Raw genomic sequence first — 20,994 nt, 5'->3', positions numbered from 1 at the left:
CTGTGTATCCTTCCGTCCCCATGTCTGTGCATCTGTCTTGGAGTTTGCACCCCTGATCCCAGGGTTCTCATCCCTCTTTGTCATTCAGATTCTCCCTCTCCTCTCCGTCTCCCCGGGGCCCTTGACTGGCCTCTCCTACCTGCCTCCCCATCTCTCCAGAAGGTCCCTCTAGACCCCTATCCACCGCCCTGGCTCTATGGAGCTCTTGCGCCTTGTGTGTCTGTCCCAGCCCGTGGAGGTGGAGGGAGGGGACGCCAATGACCTCACCGGCCCCTCTCAGACCACCCCCCCCTTCACTTTTCAACTTTTCCAACTTTTTCCTTCCGTGCCCTCCTCTGTGAGCCTTGCTAGGCAGCCGGCTCGCCTGAATGGAAAAGGCAGGAGGGAGGGTGAGTCAGGATGTGTCAGGCCGCCCTCCCCTGCTGCCTGCCCCCCGCCCGCCCGCCCCGGCCCCCTATATAACCCCCCAGGCGTACACACTCCCTCACTGCCTGGCCCTTGCTGCTCACAGTCACACACCTCCCCTCCCCAGGCCGAGGCCCAGCTGACCCCCTGGGATCCCCCGGCAGCGGACAGGGAAGGGTTAAAGGCCCCCCCCTCCCCGGCTCCCTGCCCCCTGCCCTGGGGAACCCCTGGCCTGTGGGGACATGAACTGTAAGTTGGTTCCAGTTCATGGGGTGAGGGGACAGGGTTGGGGGGGGCGGAGGAGGAGGAGGAGGAGGAGGAGAGGACAGGAGCGAGGGGGTGGGGAGGGTGGGAAGCAAAGTCAGGACGGAGGGCAGAAGAGAGGAGTCACGGAGAGAGTCAGACGGAGAGAAATCAGACGGCGAGAATGAACAGTCAGGAAAGTGGGAGTTTGAGAGAAGAGACAGACTGACAGAGAGAGAGAGAGAGAGAGAGAGAGAGAGAGAGAGAGAGAGAGAGAGAGAGAGAAGAGAAGAGAAGAGGAGAGGAGAGAGAGGGAGAGAGAGAGATAAAAAAAAAGAGAAAGAACCGCAAGTAAAAGAGAGAAGGGGACAGACAGACACAGAGGGACAGACAGATGCTGGGAGATGATCCTGAAGGGCCCGGGTGTCCCAGGGAGTCAGCGGGAAGCGAGGGGACAGAGACGACCACGAACTCCAACGGCGAGGCTCGGGGAGGGAAACTGAGGCAGGGGAGCGGGGTGGGGGAGAGTGTCCCAGATGATGACCGCAAGCCCCAGAGGACCGGGGTTGGGGTGGGGTGGGGTGGGGTGGTGGTGGGGGAGAACCAGGCAGGGGGAGGCGGACGAGAGAGGGGTGTGGACGGGAGAGCTTAAAGAAGAGCGAGCCAGCCAGACAGATGCGCACCGGGCGAGGGGACGGACGGATGCGCCGACAGACGGACAGGACTGGCTGCAGCCAGAGGGGACCGAGGGGGCGGGCTGGGGGTGTGATACAGGAGCTCCGAGGCCCGGGGGGCTCTGATTGGCTGGCCGGCTCGGGGGTGGGCGGAGCTGCTGGGGAGGAGGGGGGGATGGGCGGCCCGCGGAGGAGCTGTCCCTGGACCCTGAGCCCCGGGACGCGGCTGCGAGCCGGGTCTCCGTCTGCGAGCGTCCCCGAGCCCCGAGCTCGCCTCCCGGGCCAGGTGCGCCCCGGATGCTCCCCGGCCCAGGGGCCCCGGCCCTGCTCAGCCTCCTTGGCGGGCATCTGGGACCGGGGGGGTCCGGGGCGCCTCTTCCCCGGAGGGGAGTCGGTGTGTCCGGGTGTAAGCTCCAGTCTCTGGCTCCTTCCCCGGTTCCCAGGCCGGCTCGGGCTCCCTGGGCAGGGGAGGGGGGCAGGTTCTGGCCTGTGTCTGCCCCCCCCACCCCCCACCCCACCCTCCTCTCTTCGTTCATGCCCCGCCCCGGGGCCCAGATTCCGGCGTCCGGGGGCGGACGGGAGACGCCCGGCCCGTCTACCCGCCCGGGGCCGCGTCTGCTCCGACGGGCGGGGCAGCCAGAGCCAGGGGAGGGAGAGGGAAAGCCCGCCCGGGCTCGGGCTTTGCGACCTGCCCCGGGGCGCCCCACCCTGAGACTCCAGAAGACCTCAGGGTCCTCCTCCCTGAGATCCAGGCGCTCAGGCTCCATCCAGCCCTCCTCCCTCAGACCCGGGAGTCCAAAACCTCAGTTCTCCTCCCTCAGGACCTCTGGAGGCCAGGCTCAGGCCCTACCCTCCTCCTCTGGAGGACTTTAGAGTCCAGACCCTATCTACACCCCCTCATTTAGACGGAGGGCTCCTGCCACCCCACCCCACCCCGGCCTTTCTCCATCAGACCCAGAATCCAGGCCCCACCCCTCCCTCCCTCCTATAGATCTCAGTCTCTCTCTCTTCTCTCTCTCTCTCTCTCTCTCTCTCTCTCTCTCTCTCTCTCTCTCTCTCTCTCTCTCTCTCTCTCTCTCTCTCTCTCTCTCTCTCTCTCTCTCTCTCTCTCTCTCTCTCTCTCTCTCTCTCTCTCTCTCTCTCTCCTCTCTCTCTCCTCTCTCTCTCCTCTCTCTCTCTCTCTCTCTCTCTCTCTCTCAGAACTGACATTCCGGAGACCCCAGCCCACCTCGCTCAGACCCAGGTTCTATGCTCTAGCCCTCCTTCCTCAGAGGCAGGGATCTAGGCCCCAGTCCCCACTCGAGTTTTTGGCCTGATTTCTCCCTCCTCCTGTCCCCAGGTGTTTGTCACCTGGTCCTGGTGGTGCTGAGCCTCTGGCCAGATAGAGCCGTTGCCCCTGGGCCACCGTCTGGCTCCCCTCGAGTCTCTCCAGACCCCCGTGCCGATCTGGACAGCGCTGTCCTCCTGACCCGATCCCTTCTGGCAGACACTAGGCAACTAGCCGCACAAATGGTACGAGAGAGAGAGAGAGTTTGGAGGGAGCCTGGGGCTGGCTGGGGCTGTAAAGAGGACGACAAGAGTCATTTCTCTCTCCTGGGCACCGGAAGACCAGGAGAGCTTGGGGTCCCCCTCACAGCTTCTTTTTCTCGCCAGAGAGACAGATTCCCCGCCGACGGAGACCATAATCTGGACTCCCTCCCGACCTTGGCCATGAGCGCTGGGACACTGGGATCCTTGCAGGTGAGAGCTTAGAACCAGCTTGAAGGCTTGGTTATTGCTGCTGGCTGAGGGGCACCCGTGCCAGCTGCTCCCTGATTTGCATCCCTGGCCCTCAGCTTCCAGGTGTGCTGACCAGGCTTCGAGTAGACTTGATGTCCTACCTCCGTCACGTACAGTGGCTGCGCCGGGCGGGAGGGCCTTCCCTAAAGACTCTGGAGCCAGAGCTGGGTGCCCTGCAAGCCCGGCTGGACCGGCTACTTCGTCGTCTACAGCTCTTGGTATGTTTTGACTCCAGGACCCTTTATGTCCCTTCTGAAACCTTTGACCCCAAGAAACAGTGCCCTGCGATTTTGATTCTCAACACGTCGGGATCACCGACTGACTTTGAAAACCCAGCCCTGCGCCCCCATATGATCCCTGAAAATGAGACCTTGAGGTCCCAAGACCCCCATAAATCCTTCAGAGCAACTCTTAACTGACCGTCCCCCCCTAAGGCTCCCAGCCATCACAGTCTATGATCTTGTGTCCCCCAAATACTATGAAGCCCCCCCCCCTGCCAATCCTGACAACCCGTCTGAAAGTCTAGATTCTGAATCCCAAGACCTGAGACCCAAGAAACCTACCCTGAGTCCTCCAGATCCAAGTTTTCCCATGAGAATTAGAGGCCTAGGCCTTAAGATGTCTAAAAACCTTTGATTCCTGAAGCCCCAGCTCCCAGCCCCAAGATCCTCTTATCTCTAGGACCCAGCCCAGGTCCCTAAGATTCAAGAGCCTGATTCAGCCAGTCTTGAGACTCACTACAATGCCAAAGCTTCAACTATTGACCCTAGCTGAGCATGGTGTCAGTTGCCTATTGTCTCAGCACTCAAGAGGCAGACATAGGGGCTGGAGAGATGACTCATAGGTTAAGAGCCCTGACTGCTCTTCCAGAGGTCCTGAGTTCAATTCCCAGCAACCACATGGTGGCTCACAACCATCTGTAATGAGATCTGGTGCCCTCTTCTGGCGTGCAGGCAGAATGTCGTATACATAATAAATAAAATCTTAAAAAAAAAAAAAAAAAAGAGGCAGACGTAGGAGATTATTACAAGTTTCAAGCCAACCTGGTCTACTTAGTGAATTCCAAGCTGGCTATGGCTCCACAGCAAAATTCTGTCTCAAAAAACCAAATCTGGGTATGGACGGAACCTGATTGTATTTGGGAGATGAGATGGCAACAGAAGGGTGGAGAGTTCTAGGCCATCCTCAGCCGTGTAGTGAGTTTGAGGACAGTTTGAGCTATATGAGATCTTGTCTCAAAATCAACAAATTCCCCAGTCCTATGTCTCATTTCCAATATTATGAGGTTAAAAAAATATCAAGACTCCAAAATTTAAAACCTCAGGCTTAGTACCCTAAAAGCCTTCTTTTCACACATTAGTCCCTGACTACAAGGACCCTTAGATCTCAAATTCTTTCCTTTAACCCCAGGCCCTAGACATGGTCCCTAGACCCCAGACTCTAAGACTCCAGCCCTGATCACCCTTGAGAAGATCTGGCAAACACCAGATCACAGCCCTCATTCCCTAGCCCCTAACTTGGCCTGTAGGACAGTAACCTTGGTGTGTGTGTATGTGTGTGTGTGTGTGTGTGTGTGTGTAAACCTGGAGGTCAGAAGTCAACATTGGTCATCTTCCTCCATTGATACTATTCTCTGCCTTGCTTTTTTTAATTTTCTTTTTTTAAAGATTTCATTTATTTATTATGTATACAACATTCTGCTTCCATGTCTATCTGCACGCCAGAAGAGGGCACCAGATCTCATTACAGATGGCTGTGAGCCGCCACGTGGTTGCTGGGAATTGAACTCAGGACCTCTGGAAGAGCAGTCGGTGCTCTTAACCTCTGAGCCATCTCTCCAGCCCCTTTTTTTCTTTTTTGAGACTGGGGTTTCTCTGTGTAGCACTGGCTGTCCTGGAACTCACTCTGTAGACCAGGCTGGCCTCGAACTCACAGAGATCCACCTGCCTCTGCTTCCCAAGTGCTGGGACTAAAGGTGTGCGCCACCACTGCCCCACTCTGCCTTGCTTTTTGAGACAATGTTTCTCACTCAGTCTGGAGCTCACCAATTCAGTTAAACTGGATGACCAGCAAGTTCCCAGAATCCTCCTCTCTCTACTTCCCCAGCAATGGGATGACTGGCACACATGGCTGTGCCCAGCTTTTTTTTTTTCTTTTTTTTTCATATGTCCCAGAGATCTGCACTCAGGTCCTCAAGCTAGCACTTTTTTGGCGATGCCTTCTGCCTTCTCCACAGCTGCAAGGGTTTTTGTTTTGTTTTGCTTTGTGATCATCGTTTCATGTAGCCCTTACTGCCTTCCCTACGTAGCCTTGACCCATGGTACTTTTACCTCTGGAGTGCTGGGATTACAGGTGTGAACTACCGTACCAACCCAACTCCAGTTCTCTGACCTCAGACCCTAAAGAGATCCTAAACCAAAACCCCCTGGCCTTTTGCTAACCTTGCTTCTTTCTCCAACAGACATCTCGCCTGGCTTTGCCTCAGGCAACCCCAGACCAACCCTCCGTCCCCTTGGGCCCTCCTACCTCAGCCTGGGGAAGCATCCGGGCTGCTCATGCCATCTTGGGAGGGTTGCACCTGACCCTGGACTGGGCTGTTCGAGGTCTGCTGTTGTTAAAGACTCGGCTGTGACTCAGGACTGAAAGCCACCACCGATATCGTCTTTTAAAAGCCACATGTTATTTATTTATTTATTTTGGTACTTGGGGCGGGGGCAAGATGATCAGGGGCATGCCACACCCACACTTCCTGACACCCAGCTAGATACACTCCCTCCAGGAGACCTGGGTAAGGGGAGTGGGGGTCACCTGTGTGGCTTATTTATACTTATTTATTTAAGAAATTGGGGTGGGCGGCGGGGGGGGGGTGCGGATCTGAGACCTTGAAGAACAGGGAACCAAGATCCTGGATTCTGGGGTCTGTATGAAATCTATCCACAGTGTCTTCCTCCATTCCTCCGTTATTTATTAAACAATTTACTTTTTATGTTAGGAGGAGGGGAGAAGGGGAGGAAAAAGGAAGCCTGGGGTTTTATACCAAAATGTGAGACTTTTTTTTGTGAGACAGAAAAGGGAGTGATTTAAATACGTATCCACTAAGAGGTGATTAGCAGGGGGATGCCAAAATGATCCCAGTCTGACCCAGTGCCTAGCACTGCAAAGCTCAACGGATGTTGAACAGAGTGTTGTTCCAGACCATCACCTTAGAACTAATAGCACCTGCGTGGAGGTACAGAGCTGCAGAGCTGTTTGTTTTTGGTGACATCCGTGCTGGCCAATGGGAAACAGCCTAGGTTCACCAGTAGGGGACAGATGAGTGAAAAGGGATACATCCCATATGATGGAATATGAACCAGCCAGTCTCCGAAAGTCCAGGAGAAGACTACTTTAGACGCTGAAGGTCCCTGCAGCGAGAGAGCGGCCGATGGTAGATATATAAGTATGGACTTTCTTTTTGAAAATGGAAACACCATAACGTTGACAATGACTGTCTCAGGGTTGGAAACATGAGATGGGGCTGTGGGGTGACTTTTATTGTGTGTGTGTGTGTGTGTGTGTGTGTGTGTGTGTGCTTGTATTTTCCAGAGTTTTTACCGTGACTGTATTTTGCATGACACATTTAAGAACCATAATAAACACTATTTTTTAGAATTACAGAATTATCAGTCTCTGTCTCTCACCCTAGCGTACACACACCACAAGGAAAAAAAAAAAAAAAAAGGGCCTCAGAAGGAAGCAAGAAATATGGCTACTAGAGCCTGTGTTCTGGGCCATGCTGAGCCTGGATTTTTTTTTTTAAACTTAAACAATTGTCCCAGATCCTCAAAATATGCCATGTTTTATAAAATAGAGAAACTGAGGATCGAATGAGAGGAGTTGGTTTCTTTATACAGTATTCTGTCTCCATGTATCCCCACAGGCCAGAAGAGGGCACCAGATCTCATAACAGATGGTTGTGAGCCACCATGTGGTTGCTGGGAATTGAACTCAGGACCTCTGCAAGAACAGCCAGTGCTCTTAACCCCTGAGCCATCTCTCCAGCCCCCCGAGGTTGGTTTCTATAGTTTTTGTTGTTGTTTTTGAGTCTTAGCATGAAGCTCTGGCTAGCCTCAACTCACAGAGATTTGCCTGCCTCTGCCCCCTGAGTGCTGGGATTAAAGATGAGTGTCACCTTGTCCAGTTTGTTCCTGTTATGGTCACACAGGTAGTTGGCCTTATGTTGTTATAGCACTGGAATTGAACCCAGGGCCTTATGCATGCCAGACAAGCTACATCTTCGGTTCTATTTATTTACTTATTTGTTGATTGATTTTTTTTTTTGTTTTTTGTTTTTTGTTTTGAAACAAGGTTTCTCTGTGTTAACCTTGGCTATCCTGGCACTCACTCTGCAGACCAGGCTGGCCTCGAACTCACAGAGATCCGCCTGCTTCTGCCTCCCAAGTGCTGGGATTAAAGGCGTGTGCCACCCCAGAGTGGCAATTGAATGATTTTGAGATAGGGTGTTGTTAGATAGCCTAGTCTGCCTTCAAACTTAATATTTTCCTGCCTTTATATCCCTAGTGCTAGGAATAAAATTGTAGTTACTATGCTCAGCTATGATGGCCTCTTTCTTTACAGTTCAGTGTTTAGTTGTTGTTAGAGTCACATGGCGTGCATGCACTTGCGTGTGTGTGCACATGTGCACGCATGCACGCGCGCACACACGCACGCACACACACACACACACACACACACACACACACACACACACACACCCCATTGGGAAACTGAAGCTTGGCATACCGTTGGGTCTTGCTGAGTGTCAGGAGGAGAGTCTCTGGAAGAGCTTGGCCTGTGATTCAAGTGTTTGGGTTAATGGTCCCTGTCTCGGCACTAACACAGACCCTATGGTGGTGGTGTCCTGTCATCACAGTTTTGGGTCCAGGAGAGGGGATGTGCTAATGGAGTTCTGAGTCCCCTCTCCCGGCCCTCAAGACTCCATCCAGGCCATATTCTGGGAGGATGAGTCCTCTGGGCAGTTCCCAGGAAGCAGCAGCCCCTGGTGGCTAGTGAGGTCACAAAGCCCCTGCCAAAGGTTCCTCCCCCTGCCTAGAGCTGACTACCTCTCGCAGGGCCATGGCCATACCAGAGTCTCTCAGCCCTGGGGACACTCCACTCTCTGTCACTGCTGAGCTCCTTACATCCTTGAAGTCCAAGGGTCCAAGGCTGGTGGGCTGGGGTGGGGGTCAGGGCTCCACCTGGGTCCTGGACCCCTGAATCTATACACTTCCACCCGCTGCTCTGACAGCCGTCATGAAACGGCTGTTTAACCTTCGGCGTACCCAGCCTCCCAAGGACCCCCAGAAGTGGGTCCCCATTCTTGGGGAGCTGCAGAAGACCCTCCTGAAGGGCGAGTACCTGCCCCTCCGCCCGCTGCCCATGTTCGAGAGTAACTTTGTCCAGGTCCCTGGCTCCCTGGGCCCCCGGGGAAATGGGGGAGGAGGGCAGAGACACAGGAAGAGAGAGGGACATCCCCCCCGCCCCAATCCCCCCCCCCGCCGCCACGGACTCAGTGGGTTGAACGGGGGATTTGGAATTTGACCTTCTGTAGGTAGGAAAAGTGGGTTGGGAAAGGAAGGAGGGGGCTCTCGGGTTAGGGGATGCTGGAGACATGTTGGAGAAAGGACTGGTCCCAGCCCTGCTCCCTGGCTGCCCCAGGTGACCAATCACGGGGCTCCTGCGTTTGTGCACCACCGAGCCAACAGGCTGACTATGGGTGTAGCGGCGTCCTTGCCTGGCCTCCTGCTACCCGACATTCTGTTGCTTGCTCAGCCCCCCGAGAGTAGGGAGTGCTCCAACATGAACCTGACCAGGTACGCTGCGCCGCCTCCTCCTCCTCCTCCTCAGCCCCAGCTCACTGCCCCTCTGCTCGGGCCCTTGCTATTGCTACCCGGGAGGTCTCGCCCCCACGCAGGATGATCCCCCTCGATTTTGCCCACCTCTATGTCCACGACCTGCCCTCCTGGCGCCTCAAGCTGCGTCTCATCACCGGCCGCTATTACTACCTGGAGCTCGACGCCCCCGACGACGAGCTGAGCTTCCTGTTTGACCGGTGGATTCGCCTCATCAACCTGCTTCACGAACCTACCATATCTTGGGCGCCCAGGACCATGGACATGGTCCCTCTGGACACCCCCCTAGGCGGGGCGCCAGCCTCCACCTGGCGCCTTCAGGTGGGAATTCCATAGAGAACAGAGAGGACTCAGAGCCCAAAGCCTGGGGGGGGCGGGGGGGGCCCTGGAAAAGGACCTGGGTTTCCTAGAATGTCAGGTCTGAAGGGAAGGTCTGACCTCATGGGACCAAGGAAGGAGAAAGCTGGGGATAAAGTTGCTGGCTGGGTAGGTCACAGGCAGAAACTATGGGGTAGGGGAAAGAGCTCAGCTGGTTAAGTAAGATATTGCCTTGGGAGTATGAGGACCTGAGTTCAACCCCTCAGAACCCACCAAAAAAAAAAAAAAAAAAAAAAAAAGGCTGGGTGTAGCAGCACTTTTGGGCGAGGCAGAGACAGGTGGATTGCTGGACTTGCCTGACCTACTTGGTAGATCCCAGGCCAGTGAGTAAAGACACACACACACACACACACACACACACACACACACACACACACACCAGAAAAAGTGGCCAGGCACCCAGGCACAGTGGCACACAACTCTAATCTCCAACACTTGGCAGATGAAGGCAAGAGGCTCTTTATAAATTTGATACTAGAGCCAGGAGGTAATAATAGCATATGCCTGTAAGCTCAGCCAAGGCTATCCAGAGAAACGCTATCTCAAAAACCCAAGACCAAAACAACAACAAAAAATTAAGGCTGATCTGGCTTATACCTTCAGCTCACTAGCCTGCTCCTACTCTTTTCGTTTAAGTGTGTGACCACAAATGCACACTCGAGTGTCGGTTTCTGTTTTTTATTTTCTTCTTTGGTTTTGTTTTGAAGACAGTGTTTCTCTGTGCAGCTTTGGAGTCTGTCCTGAAACTCGCTCTGTACACCAAGCTGGCCTCAAACTCCCAGAGATCCACCTGCCTCTGCCTCCCCAGTGCTGGGATTAAAGGTGTGCGCCACCATTGCCCAGCCATGCTTTTGGTTTTTGGAGGCAAGGTTTTTCTCTGTGTAATAGCACTGGGTGTCCTGAAACTCACTCTGCCCTCAAATTCACAGAGACCCGCCTGCCTCAGTTTCTGGTGTGCTGGGATTAAAGGTGTGAGCCATCACTGCCCCTGTAATTTCTAGTTCTTAAAAAAAGTTTTGGTAGTTTATGCTTGTCATTCTCAAGACTTGGGAGGCTGAAACATGAGGATTCCAATGAGTTTGAGACCAGTCTGGGCTACGTAGTGAGTATCAGGCCATTATAGCCTGTAGAGTGAGACCCTCTGTCAAAACAAAAACCAAAGCAAAAGGAGGAGCTGAAGTAGTTGAGCCCATAAAGAACTTACCTTGTCAGGTGGTGGTGGCGCACGCCTTTAGTCCCAGCACTCGGGAGGCAGAGGCAGGCGGATCTCTGTGAGTTCGAGACCAGCCTGGTCTAGTTCCAGGACAGGCTCCAAAGCCACAGAGAAACCCTGTCTCGAAAAAACAAAACAAAACAAAACAAAAGAACTTACCTTGCAAGTTGGAGGATCTAAATGTGTACAACGTCTAGGTGTGAGGCAGTGAAAGGGCTCAGTGGGTAAGACTGCTTGTGTCCAAGCTTGTCCACAGGAGTTGGGTCCCCTGTCCCACATGGTGGAAGGAGAGAGCTAGCTCCTAAAAGCTTCCCCTTGACCTCCAAGGAGGTGCCATGGCATATGCAGGTCCCCAAAAGGAATACGTACATAGCTGAGCGGTGGTGGCACACACCTTTAATCCCAGCATCTGGAGGCAGAGGCAAGCAGATCTGTGTGAGTGCAAGGCCAGCCTGGTCAACAGAGTGAGTTCCAGGACAGGCTCCAAAGCAAAGCCTGGTCAACAGAGTGAGTTCCAGGATAGGCTCCAAAGCAAAGCCTGGTCAACAGAGTGAGTTCCAGGATAGGCTCCAAAGCAAAGCCTGGTCAACAGAGTGAGTTCCAGGATAGGCTCCAAAGCAATACAGAGAAACCTTGTCTCAAAAAACAAAAACAAACAAACAAACAAAAAAAAAACAAGCAAAGAAACAAACAAAAAACCCTATCTCAAAAAACAAAACAACAACAAAAAAGAAATAAGTACATGTAATAAAACCAATAAAACGTTTAAAGGCCTGGAAAGGTGGTTCAGTGGTTAAGAACATATACTGCTCTTGCAGAGGACCTATGGGTGCTGAAAAGCCACAAAGAGTGACTTGAGACCACCTGTAATTCCATTGGCTCCACCCTGATGTGGCATGGTCTACATGCATACACGTAGGCACTCATACCTCCACATAAAATGAATAGACAAGCAAATCTTAAGGAAAATGAGGAAGGGACCGCTGCCAACTGTCTCTTCTGTCCACAGGACCAGGCTGGAAGCGGACTTACAGGTGAGCCACCTCTGTCAAAGGCTCGCTGGGCCACTTTCCTCTGCGTGTCGGGGTACCCTCCCTCAAAGCATGGGCGGAGCTCAAACGCTTGGACAGGTTCTTCTGCACTCCTGGCTGAGCTCGCCTTGTCCTCAGAGCCTGCCCCCAGTTGGTGCCCCCCTCCCACCTCAGGTCCTTGACCCTCCTCTCTCTGCCTCTCTCCCCTGTAGAAGCTGCTGAGCGCACCTTTCCTTACAAAATATTCTCTTCTCAAAAACAAAAGAAGACCAAGGTGAGGCAGCAAGGGCTCTCTCTCTCTCTCTCTCTCTCTCTCTCTCTCTCTCTGTGTGTGTGTGTGTGTGTGTGTCTGTGTCTGTGTAAGTTCCAGAATGGCCCAGGGGCTGTCCTTCTGACTGACTCCTCTCTGTCCACGGACAGGCAGTCAAGCAAAGACTCAAGTCTCAGGCTGTGGGTGACTCTATACCTCTCATCTGGTCACACCTGCAACCTGCTGAGCCGGTGGAACTCACAGAAAAGAAGTAGGCAATGGGTGGTTTTTGTTTTTCCTTTTTTGGCTGGTTGTGTTTAGGACCCTGGCTCAGACATCACTTAAATGGCCCATTTCTTTACTTCCGTAGGTCCTACCTATCGGATGCCTGCCCCAATGAATCCAAAACTCTAATCCATGTTTCCGGTATGACCAATTCCCATGCTCTGCCACCTGCATGAACCTGCTTGTGAATCTGATCCCTTTCCCAGGGGGCTCAGACTTCTTTCTGCCCCACAGAGAAGGCCAGCATCACCATCCGAACCATCTTTAGCATCATCTCTGGCACGATGAACCAGGAACACTCCAGTACAAAGGCCAGCTATTCGCTAGAGGCTGGGCCCTGGACTCCAGGGTCCAAAGGAGAAGGGCTGGGCCCTGGACTCCAGGGTCCAAGGGAGGAGGGCTGGGGCCTGGACTCCCGGAGTCCAAGGGAGGAGGGCTGGGGCCTGGACTCTGGGGTTTAAGGGAAGAGGGCTGGGATGTAGACTCCCAGTCAGAAGACAAGATTCCCAAGCTTTGTGTCTCCCCTGGCTCTGAACATGTCCACCCATCCATCTATAGACCTGTAGATCTGATTCTGAGGTAACCTCAGGCCGGGCCCATCTGATTGAGACTCCTACACAGTGTATCTCTCACAACAGTCCTGGATTGCCCATCATTGACTCCCGTGATCACATGGAACCCTTTCTGTGGACGAAAGACCTTGAAGATCTCATAGACACTGAATCCACCACCACACTGTCTTCCTCTTTGCAACCGTCTTCTTACCCTCCTGCCTTCTACATCCTCCCACCGAGTCCCTCCTATCACAAGTCTAGTGACAAGGCCAGGCACCCAGGCTCAACGAAACACAATCGGCCACTGTCCTCCCAGAAGGCTGCGTCTGCCCCTGTCACGTCAGGAAAAACACCATTCATTCTGGACAAGTCCAATAAGGTACCAGGTGAGCCGGCTCCATCTCAGAAGGCCCCAAGCCTTCCTGCTCCGTCTCAGAAGGCCCAGAAGTCTTCGGGCAAATCTAACCTCTCCCAGAAGGCCCCGCCCACTCCTGGACCCTCCCGGAAGGTCCCAGTTCCAGTTTCTCCACCCCAAAAAACTTTACCCCCGGTTCTGAAGCTTGTACAGACACCTGCACCTTCCCAGAAGGCCATGCCCCCAAAGAAGGAACATCTAGCCCCAAATACTCAATCTCAGAAGTCTGACCGGCGTCAGAAACAGATTTCCCAGAAATCTGTCGACTCGAGGGCAAAGGCCCCTGGGGACGCCAGCAAGTTACCGGCAGGAGACATGCTTGACAGGAAACCTGAAGGGAAACAGGAGCCTGTGTTGCTGGTGGCAGGGCAGAAGTCCAAAGTGGTGGACGTGAGGGCCCAGGCCATGACTCTGACGCTGCCCACTACGACCACCAAGAAGCAATCCAAGGAGATCTTGATTAGTAAAACCCAGGAGATCACTCTGGAGACCTTGAAGGCCAGAGGCAAGGTGGAGGACAGGGGCCACAAGACGAAGGAGGAGACAACTGTGAACTTGCCGGATCTGAAGTCCAAGGAGATAGGGATGCAGAAGAAATGGGTCACGACCCATGAGATGGCGGTTGAGGCCCCCCCCACAGAGGACAAGCGGGCCTTCTCTGTGGAGGGGCTCGCCCTCGCCAAGATGATGATCATGGCCAACTCCACACAGGATCACCTGAAGTCAGCTACCATCTCTCTGCCCTCCTGGTTCTCTCTGACTTCCAGGGGGTCTGCCATGTCTACGCTGCCCGACTTGCCCTTCCAATCCAGCCAGATGATCTTGCCAGATGGGGGACAAGTAGAGGTCAGGGAACAATCAACGTCCCAAATTAAGGAGAAGGAGAACACGCAGCCCCAGGTGGAGGAGACGCCCGAGGACTTGCTGAGGACGTCCAAGAGGCCCACATCCGAGTTGCCAAAGACTGTCTCTGACGACGCAAAGGTGCAGGAATCTTCTCAGTTTGCCGTCCCTGCCGCCGCTGCGGATTTGAAGGACGAGCACCAGCCACTGGCATCCCTCAAGTCCCCCAAGAATAAGACAGAGTCCACAGTCAGGGTGCCCCAAAAGCAAGGACTCAAGAAGATGCGAACGCAGCAGCAGCAGCAGCAGCAGCAGCAGCAGCAGCAGCCCGTGGCTGTCGTAGGGTCAAAGTCAGAAGTTCTCTTTCCCGTCGTCTTGGAGATTGAGAAAAAGAGAAAAACGGACAAGAAAGATGAGGAAGTGAAGGAATTCGGCAACCAACGTGCTCAGGTATATGGGATTGGCAGCTCGAACCCACCGAACCCACCTTATGTGCATGAATGCTCACACACACACACACACACACACACACACACACACACACACACACACACAGGTGGGGAGAGGGGATCACGTTCTCTGGATTGAATTCGAGCCATTGTGTATGCTAAGGTCAACCCATGACTCATGTTGTTAGACATGAAGTAGATATGTACTAACCATTGCTCTAAGCAGTGGGGATAAAACACCCAACGATGATTACGGTGATGGAAGCAGATTATGTAGCTTGCCATTTAACGGTTAGGGATAAGGCCTGTTGCTAGATATTTGCAATGCAGAGGACAGACCCCGACACAGCACAGCGGCCGAACGTGGCTTTAGCTTCAGAGCAGGAGTCATTTGCGTAGAGACGGGAAATGGAGCTGGAGAGGTATCACCCCGACGGCAGGATATTTAAGTTAGCATGCACGCAGCCCTGAGCTTGAACTGCCCCCAACACTGAACCCGACAAGGTGCAGTGGCACCCGATTGTCCTCCTGGCCATCAGGAGGTGAAAGCTGGTGGATTGGGAGTCCGAGACCAGCCGTGGTTACTACGCCTAGTGAGTTGGAGACCTGGCTGGGCTACACAAGACCTAGTCTCAAAACAAAAGGGCTGTGGAGAAGACCAATTAGAGCATGGGGGGGGGAGGGAGCTCCTACAGAGCAGTGGTGCTCAATCTTCCTAATACTGTGACCCCTTAACACAGCTCCTCACATTGTGGTGACCCCCCCCCGGCCCCCCTGCCCCCCGACCCCCCCCCCGCCCCAACAATCAAATCACTCCTTTGCCACTTCTTAATGGCGATTTTTCACCACTGCTGTGAATTGTAAATATCTGACATTCAGGGCGGGCGTCTGATGTGAGACCCCCCCCCAGAGGGGTCACAACCCACATATTGAGAGCCACCTGGTAGAAGGAACAAAGTCCCTGAGGCCGAAGCGGGCATGTTCACTGTACCTTTACTGAGTGTACCCTACCCAGAGTCCTAACGAAGGAAATGGCTTTTTCTGGTGCACAGTTTGAGGGGACAGTCCCAGCATGGTGGGGAAGTACTTTGTGTGTGCGAGTCGGGGGTGGGGGTGGGGGTTTGTGGTGGTGCGCGGGTGTGCTGGCCTATGCGTGCAAGTTTGTGAGACAGAAGTCAGCTTTGGGTGTCTTCCCTTGGATTTGATCCTGGTACCAAATGAAACTGGGTGTGGCAGTATCCCCTTTTGGTCCTAGTACTTGGGAGGCAGAGGCATAGGATCAGGAGCTCACAGTCACCTTCGGCTCTGTACCACCATCGAGGCCAGCCTGTAGTACAAAGTGACTCTGTCTCAAACTAATAAGAGCCCTTGCGATGGCTCAGTGGGTAAAAGCGCTTGTCACCAAGCCTGGCAGCCTGTGTTCCATCCTTGGGACCCATATGGTGGAAGGTGAGAACGAACTTCCACAAACTGCCCTCTTATCTACCTAAGCACCCATGGCATGGCACCCCTCTCCCCTTTTAATCCCAGCACTCAGAAAGCAGAAGTGAGTGGATCTCTGTAAGTCTGAGACCATCCTGATCTACATACCCGGTTCCAAACCAGCCGGTTTCCAGACCATGGTGAGACCTTGTCTCAAGAGAAAAAATATATATATAAAAAAAGTAAAAATAAAAACAAATTGTCACATACCAAGTGAAAGAAACAGACCCCGAAAGCCAACCAGATAAGAATACATTTCTATGAGGTATGAATACATTTCTATGGTGTCCACGGAGACAGAAAAAGAGAGACGGTGATTTTCCAAAGTGCTCAGAGATGTAGGAATGGAGAATGACTTCTGATGTGTTGGGGGTGGGGGTGGGGGGGTTGCGGGCTGAAAGGTGACCAAAAACGTCTTTGGACACTAGAAAGGGGTGATAAATATTGACTACCTTTTAAAGGTGTAAATACCAGCTGTGAAATATATGTAATTTCTGCACTCTTGGATGCCTGCCTCCTCTGCCTGTCCCCTAAAACAGCCTCTGCCTTTCTCTCCTCCCCACAGTAAGCAGCAGCGACCCAAGGATTTAAGATAACACAACGCAGGAGACGCAATCTATCAACGTATTGTCCAGAAAGCCCAGTGGGACCAAGGTACCCCTGAGACACGGAAGATGTGGACCTGGAGGAGTGGTTCTCAGGAACCAGGAACCCTCCTCCTCCTCCTCCTCCTCGCACAGGCCCGCAGGGTGCTGTGCACCCCGACTGTTAAGACAGACGCAGACTGCTGAGAACACCGTGTGCGGTGGTGGGGAAACCCTCCCTCTCCCGTGGGGACCAGAGTTAGAAAGACGTTTATCTATCGGGGGAGGGTGGGGCGGAGCAGATGTCAGGGACCAGCTCAGCTTTGCAGGGATTAAAAGTCTTAAGTCTGAGACTCAAAAAAGCGCAGCCTTGGTGCCTGGTGTCTGTGTGCGCTCCAGTGCACGGGTCCCCCCAAGGGGAGGGGCATCCCCACCCGGGGCATCCCCACCCACCCACCCACCCGCACCCGCGCGCGCGAGAGGGAGGGGCGGGGCCTCCACTGACCCCACCCCTCACGTTGCAGAGGGATCCGATTGGCTGGGACTCCCCGAGGGCCAGCCAATCCGGCCTGAGGGTCGCATTTTCCCCTGCGCTCTTTGGCACCGGCTCTCACACTCGGGCTAAACTCACGGCAGGCCAGGCGGAGTTGGCGCATCTCAGTCTGGTGAGGGCAAGGCGGGTGGGGGGTGAGAGTGGGTCAGGAGCTGGGAAGGGTCGGAGCCAGGGGCCGCCCCTTAGGCCCCACGGAGCCGCGCACCCCTTCCCGCAGGAGCGGACCCGACCCTTCCGTGGATGGTGGATGCTGAAGCCCAGATGTCCGCTCCGGGCGAATGGAAAACGCCCCCCTTTGACCCGCGCTTCCCTAACCAGAACCAGACGCGTAACTGCTACCAGAATTTTCTGGGTGAGACCGGTTGGGCCACATTAAGAGGGGAGGTCCCCCCCCACCCCCACGCCTGGAGACCCTCGGAGACCGTTGGAATGGGAGGCTGGATCGTGGCCTGCAGGGGCGGGGCCTGCACCCAAGTGGGTGGGGCAGAGCCGCGCAGGGGCGGGGCCCGGAGAGGAGGATGCTGCCAGTCTGGAAGCGTTAAGATCACCGCCCTGGAGTTGAGATGGGTTGAGGCAGGAGGGATGGATGGAGCCTTGTCAGTAAAGGGCCAGGAGTGAGGGGGTCGTGGCCTGCAGGGGCGGGGCCTGCACCCAGTGGGTGGGGCAGAACCGCGGAGGGGCGGGGCCTAGAGAGGAGGATGCTGCCAGTCTGGAAGCCGCCCTGGAGTTGAGATGGGTTGAGCCAGGAGGGATGGAGCCTTGTCAGTAAAGGGCCAGGCCAGGAGTGAGGGGGTCGTGGCCTGCAGGGGCGGGGCCTGCATCCAAGTGGGTGGGGCAGAGCCGCTCAGGGGCGGAGCCTGGAGAGGAGGATGAGGATGCTGCCGCCAGTCTGGAAGCGTTTAGATCACCGCCCTGGAGTTGAGATGGGTTGAGGCAGGAGGGATGGAGCCTTGTCAGTAAAAGGCCAGGCCAGGAGTAAGGGGGTCGTGGCCTGCAGGGGCGGGGCCTGCACCCAAGTGGGTGGGGCAGAGCCGCGGAGGGGCGGGGCCTGGAGAGGAGAGGAGGATGCTGCCAGTCTGGAAGTGTTAAGATCACCGCCCTGGAGTTGAGATAGACTGAGCCAGGAGGGATGGAGTCTTGTCAGTAAAGGGCCAGGGAGTGAGGGGGGGTCGTGGCCTGCAGGAGCGCGGCCTGCACCCAAGTGGGTGGGGCAGAGCCGCGGAGTTGAGATGGGTTGAGCCAGGAGGGATGGAGCCTTGTCAGTAAAGGGCCAGGCCAGGAGGGAGAGGGCTAGGTCAAGAGAAAAGGAGCGGGGCCAGGGGTGACAGGAGGCGCCCCTGATGGAGAGCCAGCTGGAACTTGTCGTGGAGGGGCACGGTGAAGCGGACAACCAGAGGGGCCTGGACCTCGCCAGGCGGCAGAGCTCGGTCAAGATGGGAGGGTTGGTTGGTTGGTTTGTTTGTTGGTTTGTTGGTTTGTTTTGGTGTGTGGAGGGGCTGTAGATCCAAAGCAGGAGCCCGATTGGTTGGAAAGTTTGAGACTGAGTCTTGGAAGGGCGCGGTAGGTGGGGGGCGGGCAATGTCTAGAGGGGCGTGGCTTGTCTCGTGACCCTCCCACCCCCACCCCGAGGCTCTCTGCAGACTATCACCGGTGCTTGAAGGCTATGAACCGCCGCGGGAAGAACACGCAGCCCTGCGAGTACTATTACCGCGTGTATCACTCTCTGTGTCCCATCAGCTGGGTGAGAGAGCGGAGCGGGGGGGACTGGGTGGAGAGGGTGGTGGGCTCAGACCCCGGCTGAGCAGACGCTGGGTCCCCCCTGCCTCTCCAGGTGCAGCGCTGGAACGAGCAGATCAAGCAGGGGACTTTCCCGGGCAAAATCTGACTTGTGCAGTCGAGGGCGCAGGAGCGCTGCGCCCCCGGTGACCGCGGTCCTCTGACCAAGCGAGCCCCAGCCTGGGTGACCCTCCTCTTCTTCATCTCTACGCCACAAATAAAGTTATGGTGCTGCTAATGTTTATCTTCTCTGTTTGGTTTTGTGTTTTTGAGAGTCTTCTCTCACTAGCCCTGGACCTCACTGATGGGCTGGACTAGCGGGGATCCGCTTGTGTCGGACTCCCCAGCCGCTGCACCAGGCTCTGTGTGTGCATGCTCAGGCTCTGTGTGTGTGCATGCTCAGGCTCTGTGTGTGCATGCTCAGGCTCTGTGAGTGCTTGCTCAGGCTCTGTGTGTGCATGCTCAGGCTCTGTGAGTGCTTGCTCAGGCTCTGTGTGTGCATGCTCAGGCTCTGTGTGTGCATGCTCAGGCTCTGTGTATGTGCATGCTCAGGCTCTGTGTGTGTGCATGCTCAGGCTCTGTGTATGTGCATGCTCAGGCTCTGTGTGTGTGCATGCTCAGGCTCTGTGTGTGCATGCTCAGGCTCTGTGTGTGCTTGCTCAGGCTCTGTGTGTGCATGCTCAGGCTCTGTGTGTGCATGCTCAGGCTCTGTGAGTGCTTGCTCAGGCTCTGTGTGTGCATGCTCAGGCTCTGTGAGTGCTTGCTCAGGCTCTGTGTGTGCATGCTCAGGCTCTGTGTGTGCATGCTCAGGCTCTGTGTGTGCATGCTCAGGCTCTGTGTGTGCTTGCTCAGGCTCTGTGTGTGCATGCTCAGGCTCTGTGTGTGCATGCTCAGGCTCTGTGTGTGTGCATGCTCAGGCTCTGTGTGTGCATGCTCAGGCTCTGTGTGTGCATGCTCAGGCTCTGTGTGTGTGCATGCTCAGGCTCTGTGTGTGCACGCTCAGGCTCTGTGTGTGCACGCTCAGGCTCTGTGTGTGTGCATGCTCAGGCTCTGTGTGTGTGCATGCTCAGGCTCTGTGTGTGTGCATGCTCAGGCTCTGTGTGTGTGCATGCTCAGGCTCTGTGTGTGTGCTTGCTCAGGCTCTGTGTGTGCATGCTCAGGCTCTGTGTGTGTGCATGCTCAGGCTCTGTGTGTGTGCATGCTCAGGCTCTGTGTGTGCATGCTCAGGCTCTGTGAGTGCATGCTCAGGCTCTGTGTGTGTTTGCTCAGGCTCTGTGTGTGCATGCTCAGGCTCTGTGAGTGCTTGCTCAGGCTCTGTGTGTGTGCACACTCAGGCTCTCTGTGTGTGCATGCTCAGGCTCTGTGTGTGCATGCTCAGGCTCTGTGTGTGTTTGCTCAGGCTCTGTGAGTGCATGCTCAGGCTCTGTGAGTGCTTGCTCAGGTCGTCTTGCACACATGGCAACTGCTTACTGGCTGAGCCCCCCTAACACTGCTTCTTTTCATGGGGGGGGCAAGGAGAAGGATGGCCGCTCCAGTGTTAAGGCAGGCAGATGGAAACAAACTCAGAGGCTCTCGGGTTCTGCCCGTGATGACCAGGTCAAGAGCTCAACATTTAAGGTAGCCCCTGCCTTTAATCCAGCACTCCAGAGGCAGAAGTGTAGGAAGACACCATAACCATGCCTCCTAAGGGCTGGCTACAGGTGTGCCTGACCAGGCCTGTCAGGGCGTGGTCAAGGTGAGGTCAGGATGACGTGGGATAGGTTTTTAAGGGATGGGAGGCCCCTTCTCTCTGACCTCGCTGCCTTGCTGCCCTGGGCACGCTCTGGCTTGCGTTTGGCTGGTGTTTATCTGAATAAAGATATCTTAACCATGCAGACTACGGATAGGTTCTCGATATACAGAAGCAGGTGGATTAAAAGCTAGCCTGGTCTACATAGTGAGTTCAAGGCCAACCAAGGCTACAATATACAGTGGAACCCTGTACACACACACACACACACACACACACACACACACACACACACACCCCAAAGACCACCTACAGATCCAGGCTCAGGGTGTCTTGTCTGTCAGTCGCCACACGTAACCCTTCTTCAGCCTCCTGCCCTCCTGCCTGGGCCATCTTGGCTATCATGCCTACCCATCCAGTCCCTGGTCCTGAGGAATTGTAATTCCATGACCCAGTGCTG

General features: G+C 54.9%; 3 protein-coding genes across 6 annotated transcripts; all 3 read left to right on the top strand.

Moving 5' to 3' along the window:
- The first annotated feature begins 495 nt into the window (after nucleotides 1–495).
- On the top strand, nucleotides 496–6,186 carry Il11 (interleukin 11). 3 transcript variants are annotated; one of them, XM_027430685.2, is made up of 5 exons: nucleotides 496–654; nucleotides 2,662–2,834; nucleotides 2,976–3,062; nucleotides 3,158–3,319; nucleotides 5,563–6,186. In XM_027430685.2, the coding sequence occupies exons 1-5, from the start codon at nucleotides 648–650 to the stop codon at nucleotides 5,731–5,733; spliced, it is 600 nt and encodes a 199-aa protein (XP_027286486.1). In that variant the 5' UTR covers nucleotides 496–647; the 3' UTR covers nucleotides 5,734–6,186. The 3 variants fall into 3 exon arrangements, with proteins under 3 accessions (XP_027286486.1, XP_027286488.1, XP_027286487.1); XM_027430686.2 differs by lacking the exon at nucleotides 496–654 and adding an exon at nucleotides 1,499–1,608; XM_027430687.2 differs by lacking the exon at nucleotides 2,662–2,834.
- Nucleotides 6,187–7,509: 1,323 nt separating this feature from the next.
- On the top strand, nucleotides 7,510–16,895 carry Fam71e2 (family with sequence similarity 71 member E2). Its single transcript, XM_027430631.2, has 10 exons — nucleotides 7,510–8,543; nucleotides 8,799–8,953; nucleotides 9,055–9,313; nucleotides 11,593–11,617; nucleotides 11,827–11,888; nucleotides 12,035–12,135; nucleotides 12,235–12,290; nucleotides 12,384–12,447; nucleotides 12,713–14,411; nucleotides 16,458–16,895. The coding sequence occupies exons 1-10, from the start codon at nucleotides 8,394–8,396 to the stop codon at nucleotides 16,458–16,460; spliced, it is 2,574 nt and encodes an 857-aa protein (XP_027286432.1). The 5' UTR covers nucleotides 7,510–8,393; the 3' UTR covers nucleotides 16,461–16,895.
- A 74-nt stretch (nucleotides 16,896–16,969) lies between these two features.
- LOC113837268 (cytochrome c oxidase subunit 6B2) lies at nucleotides 16,970–19,043 on the top strand. Of its 2 annotated transcripts, XM_027430793.2 has the most exons (3): nucleotides 16,970–17,381; nucleotides 18,670–18,770; nucleotides 18,861–19,043. In XM_027430793.2, the coding sequence occupies exons 1-3, from the start codon at nucleotides 17,270–17,272 to the stop codon at nucleotides 18,912–18,914; spliced, it is 267 nt and encodes an 88-aa protein (XP_027286594.1). In that variant the 5' UTR covers nucleotides 16,970–17,269; the 3' UTR covers nucleotides 18,915–19,043. The 2 variants fall into 2 exon arrangements, with proteins under 2 accessions (XP_027286594.1, XP_027286593.1); XM_027430792.2 differs by having other exon boundaries at nucleotides 18,670–19,004.
- The last annotated feature ends 1,951 nt before the right edge of the window (nucleotides 19,044–20,994 follow it).

This window comes from Cricetulus griseus, chromosome 9 (assembly GCF_003668045.3).
Source record: "Cricetulus griseus strain 17A/GY chromosome 9, alternate assembly CriGri-PICRH-1.0, whole genome shotgun sequence".
Classification (NCBI taxonomy): Eukaryota; Metazoa; Chordata; class Mammalia; order Rodentia; family Cricetidae; genus Cricetulus; species Cricetulus griseus.
Note: the sequence above shows the minus strand (reverse complement) of the source record. Positions and strands in the feature narration are given on the sequence as shown.

What these genes read in the sequence shown, in the direction of transcription:
- Il11 (XM_027430685.2), top strand. An exon ending in GGCAACTAGCCGCACAAATG is followed by an intron (nt 2,835 to 2,975) that starts GTACGAGAGAGA and finishes TTTTCTCGCCAG; the next exon opens with AGAGACAGATTCCCCGCCGA. An exon ending in GGACACTGGGATCCTTGCAG is followed by an intron (nt 3,063 to 3,157) that starts GTGAGAGCTTAG and finishes CCTGGCCCTCAG; the next exon opens with CTTCCAGGTGTGCTGACCAG.
- Fam71e2 (XM_027430631.2), top strand. Translation starts at nt 8,394, where the DNA reads ATGAAACGGCTGTTTAACCTTCGGCGTACCCAGCCTCCCAAGGACCCC. An exon ending in CCTCCACCTGGCGCCTTCAG is followed by an intron (nt 9,314 to 11,592) that starts GTGGGAATTCCA and finishes TTCTGTCCACAG; the next exon opens with GACCAGGCTGGAAGCGGACT. An exon ending in AAAAACAAAAGAAGACCAAG is followed by an intron (nt 11,889 to 12,034) that starts GTGAGGCAGCAA and finishes GTCCACGGACAG; the next exon opens with GCAGTCAAGCAAAGACTCAA.
- LOC113837268 (XM_027430792.2), top strand. Translation starts at nt 17,270, where the DNA reads ATGGTGGATGCTGAAGCCCAGATGTCCGCTCCGGGCGAATGGAAAACG. An exon ending in CTGCTACCAGAATTTTCTGG is followed by an intron (nt 17,382 to 18,669) that starts GTGAGACCGGTT and finishes GGCTCTCTGCAG; the next exon opens with ACTATCACCGGTGCTTGAAG.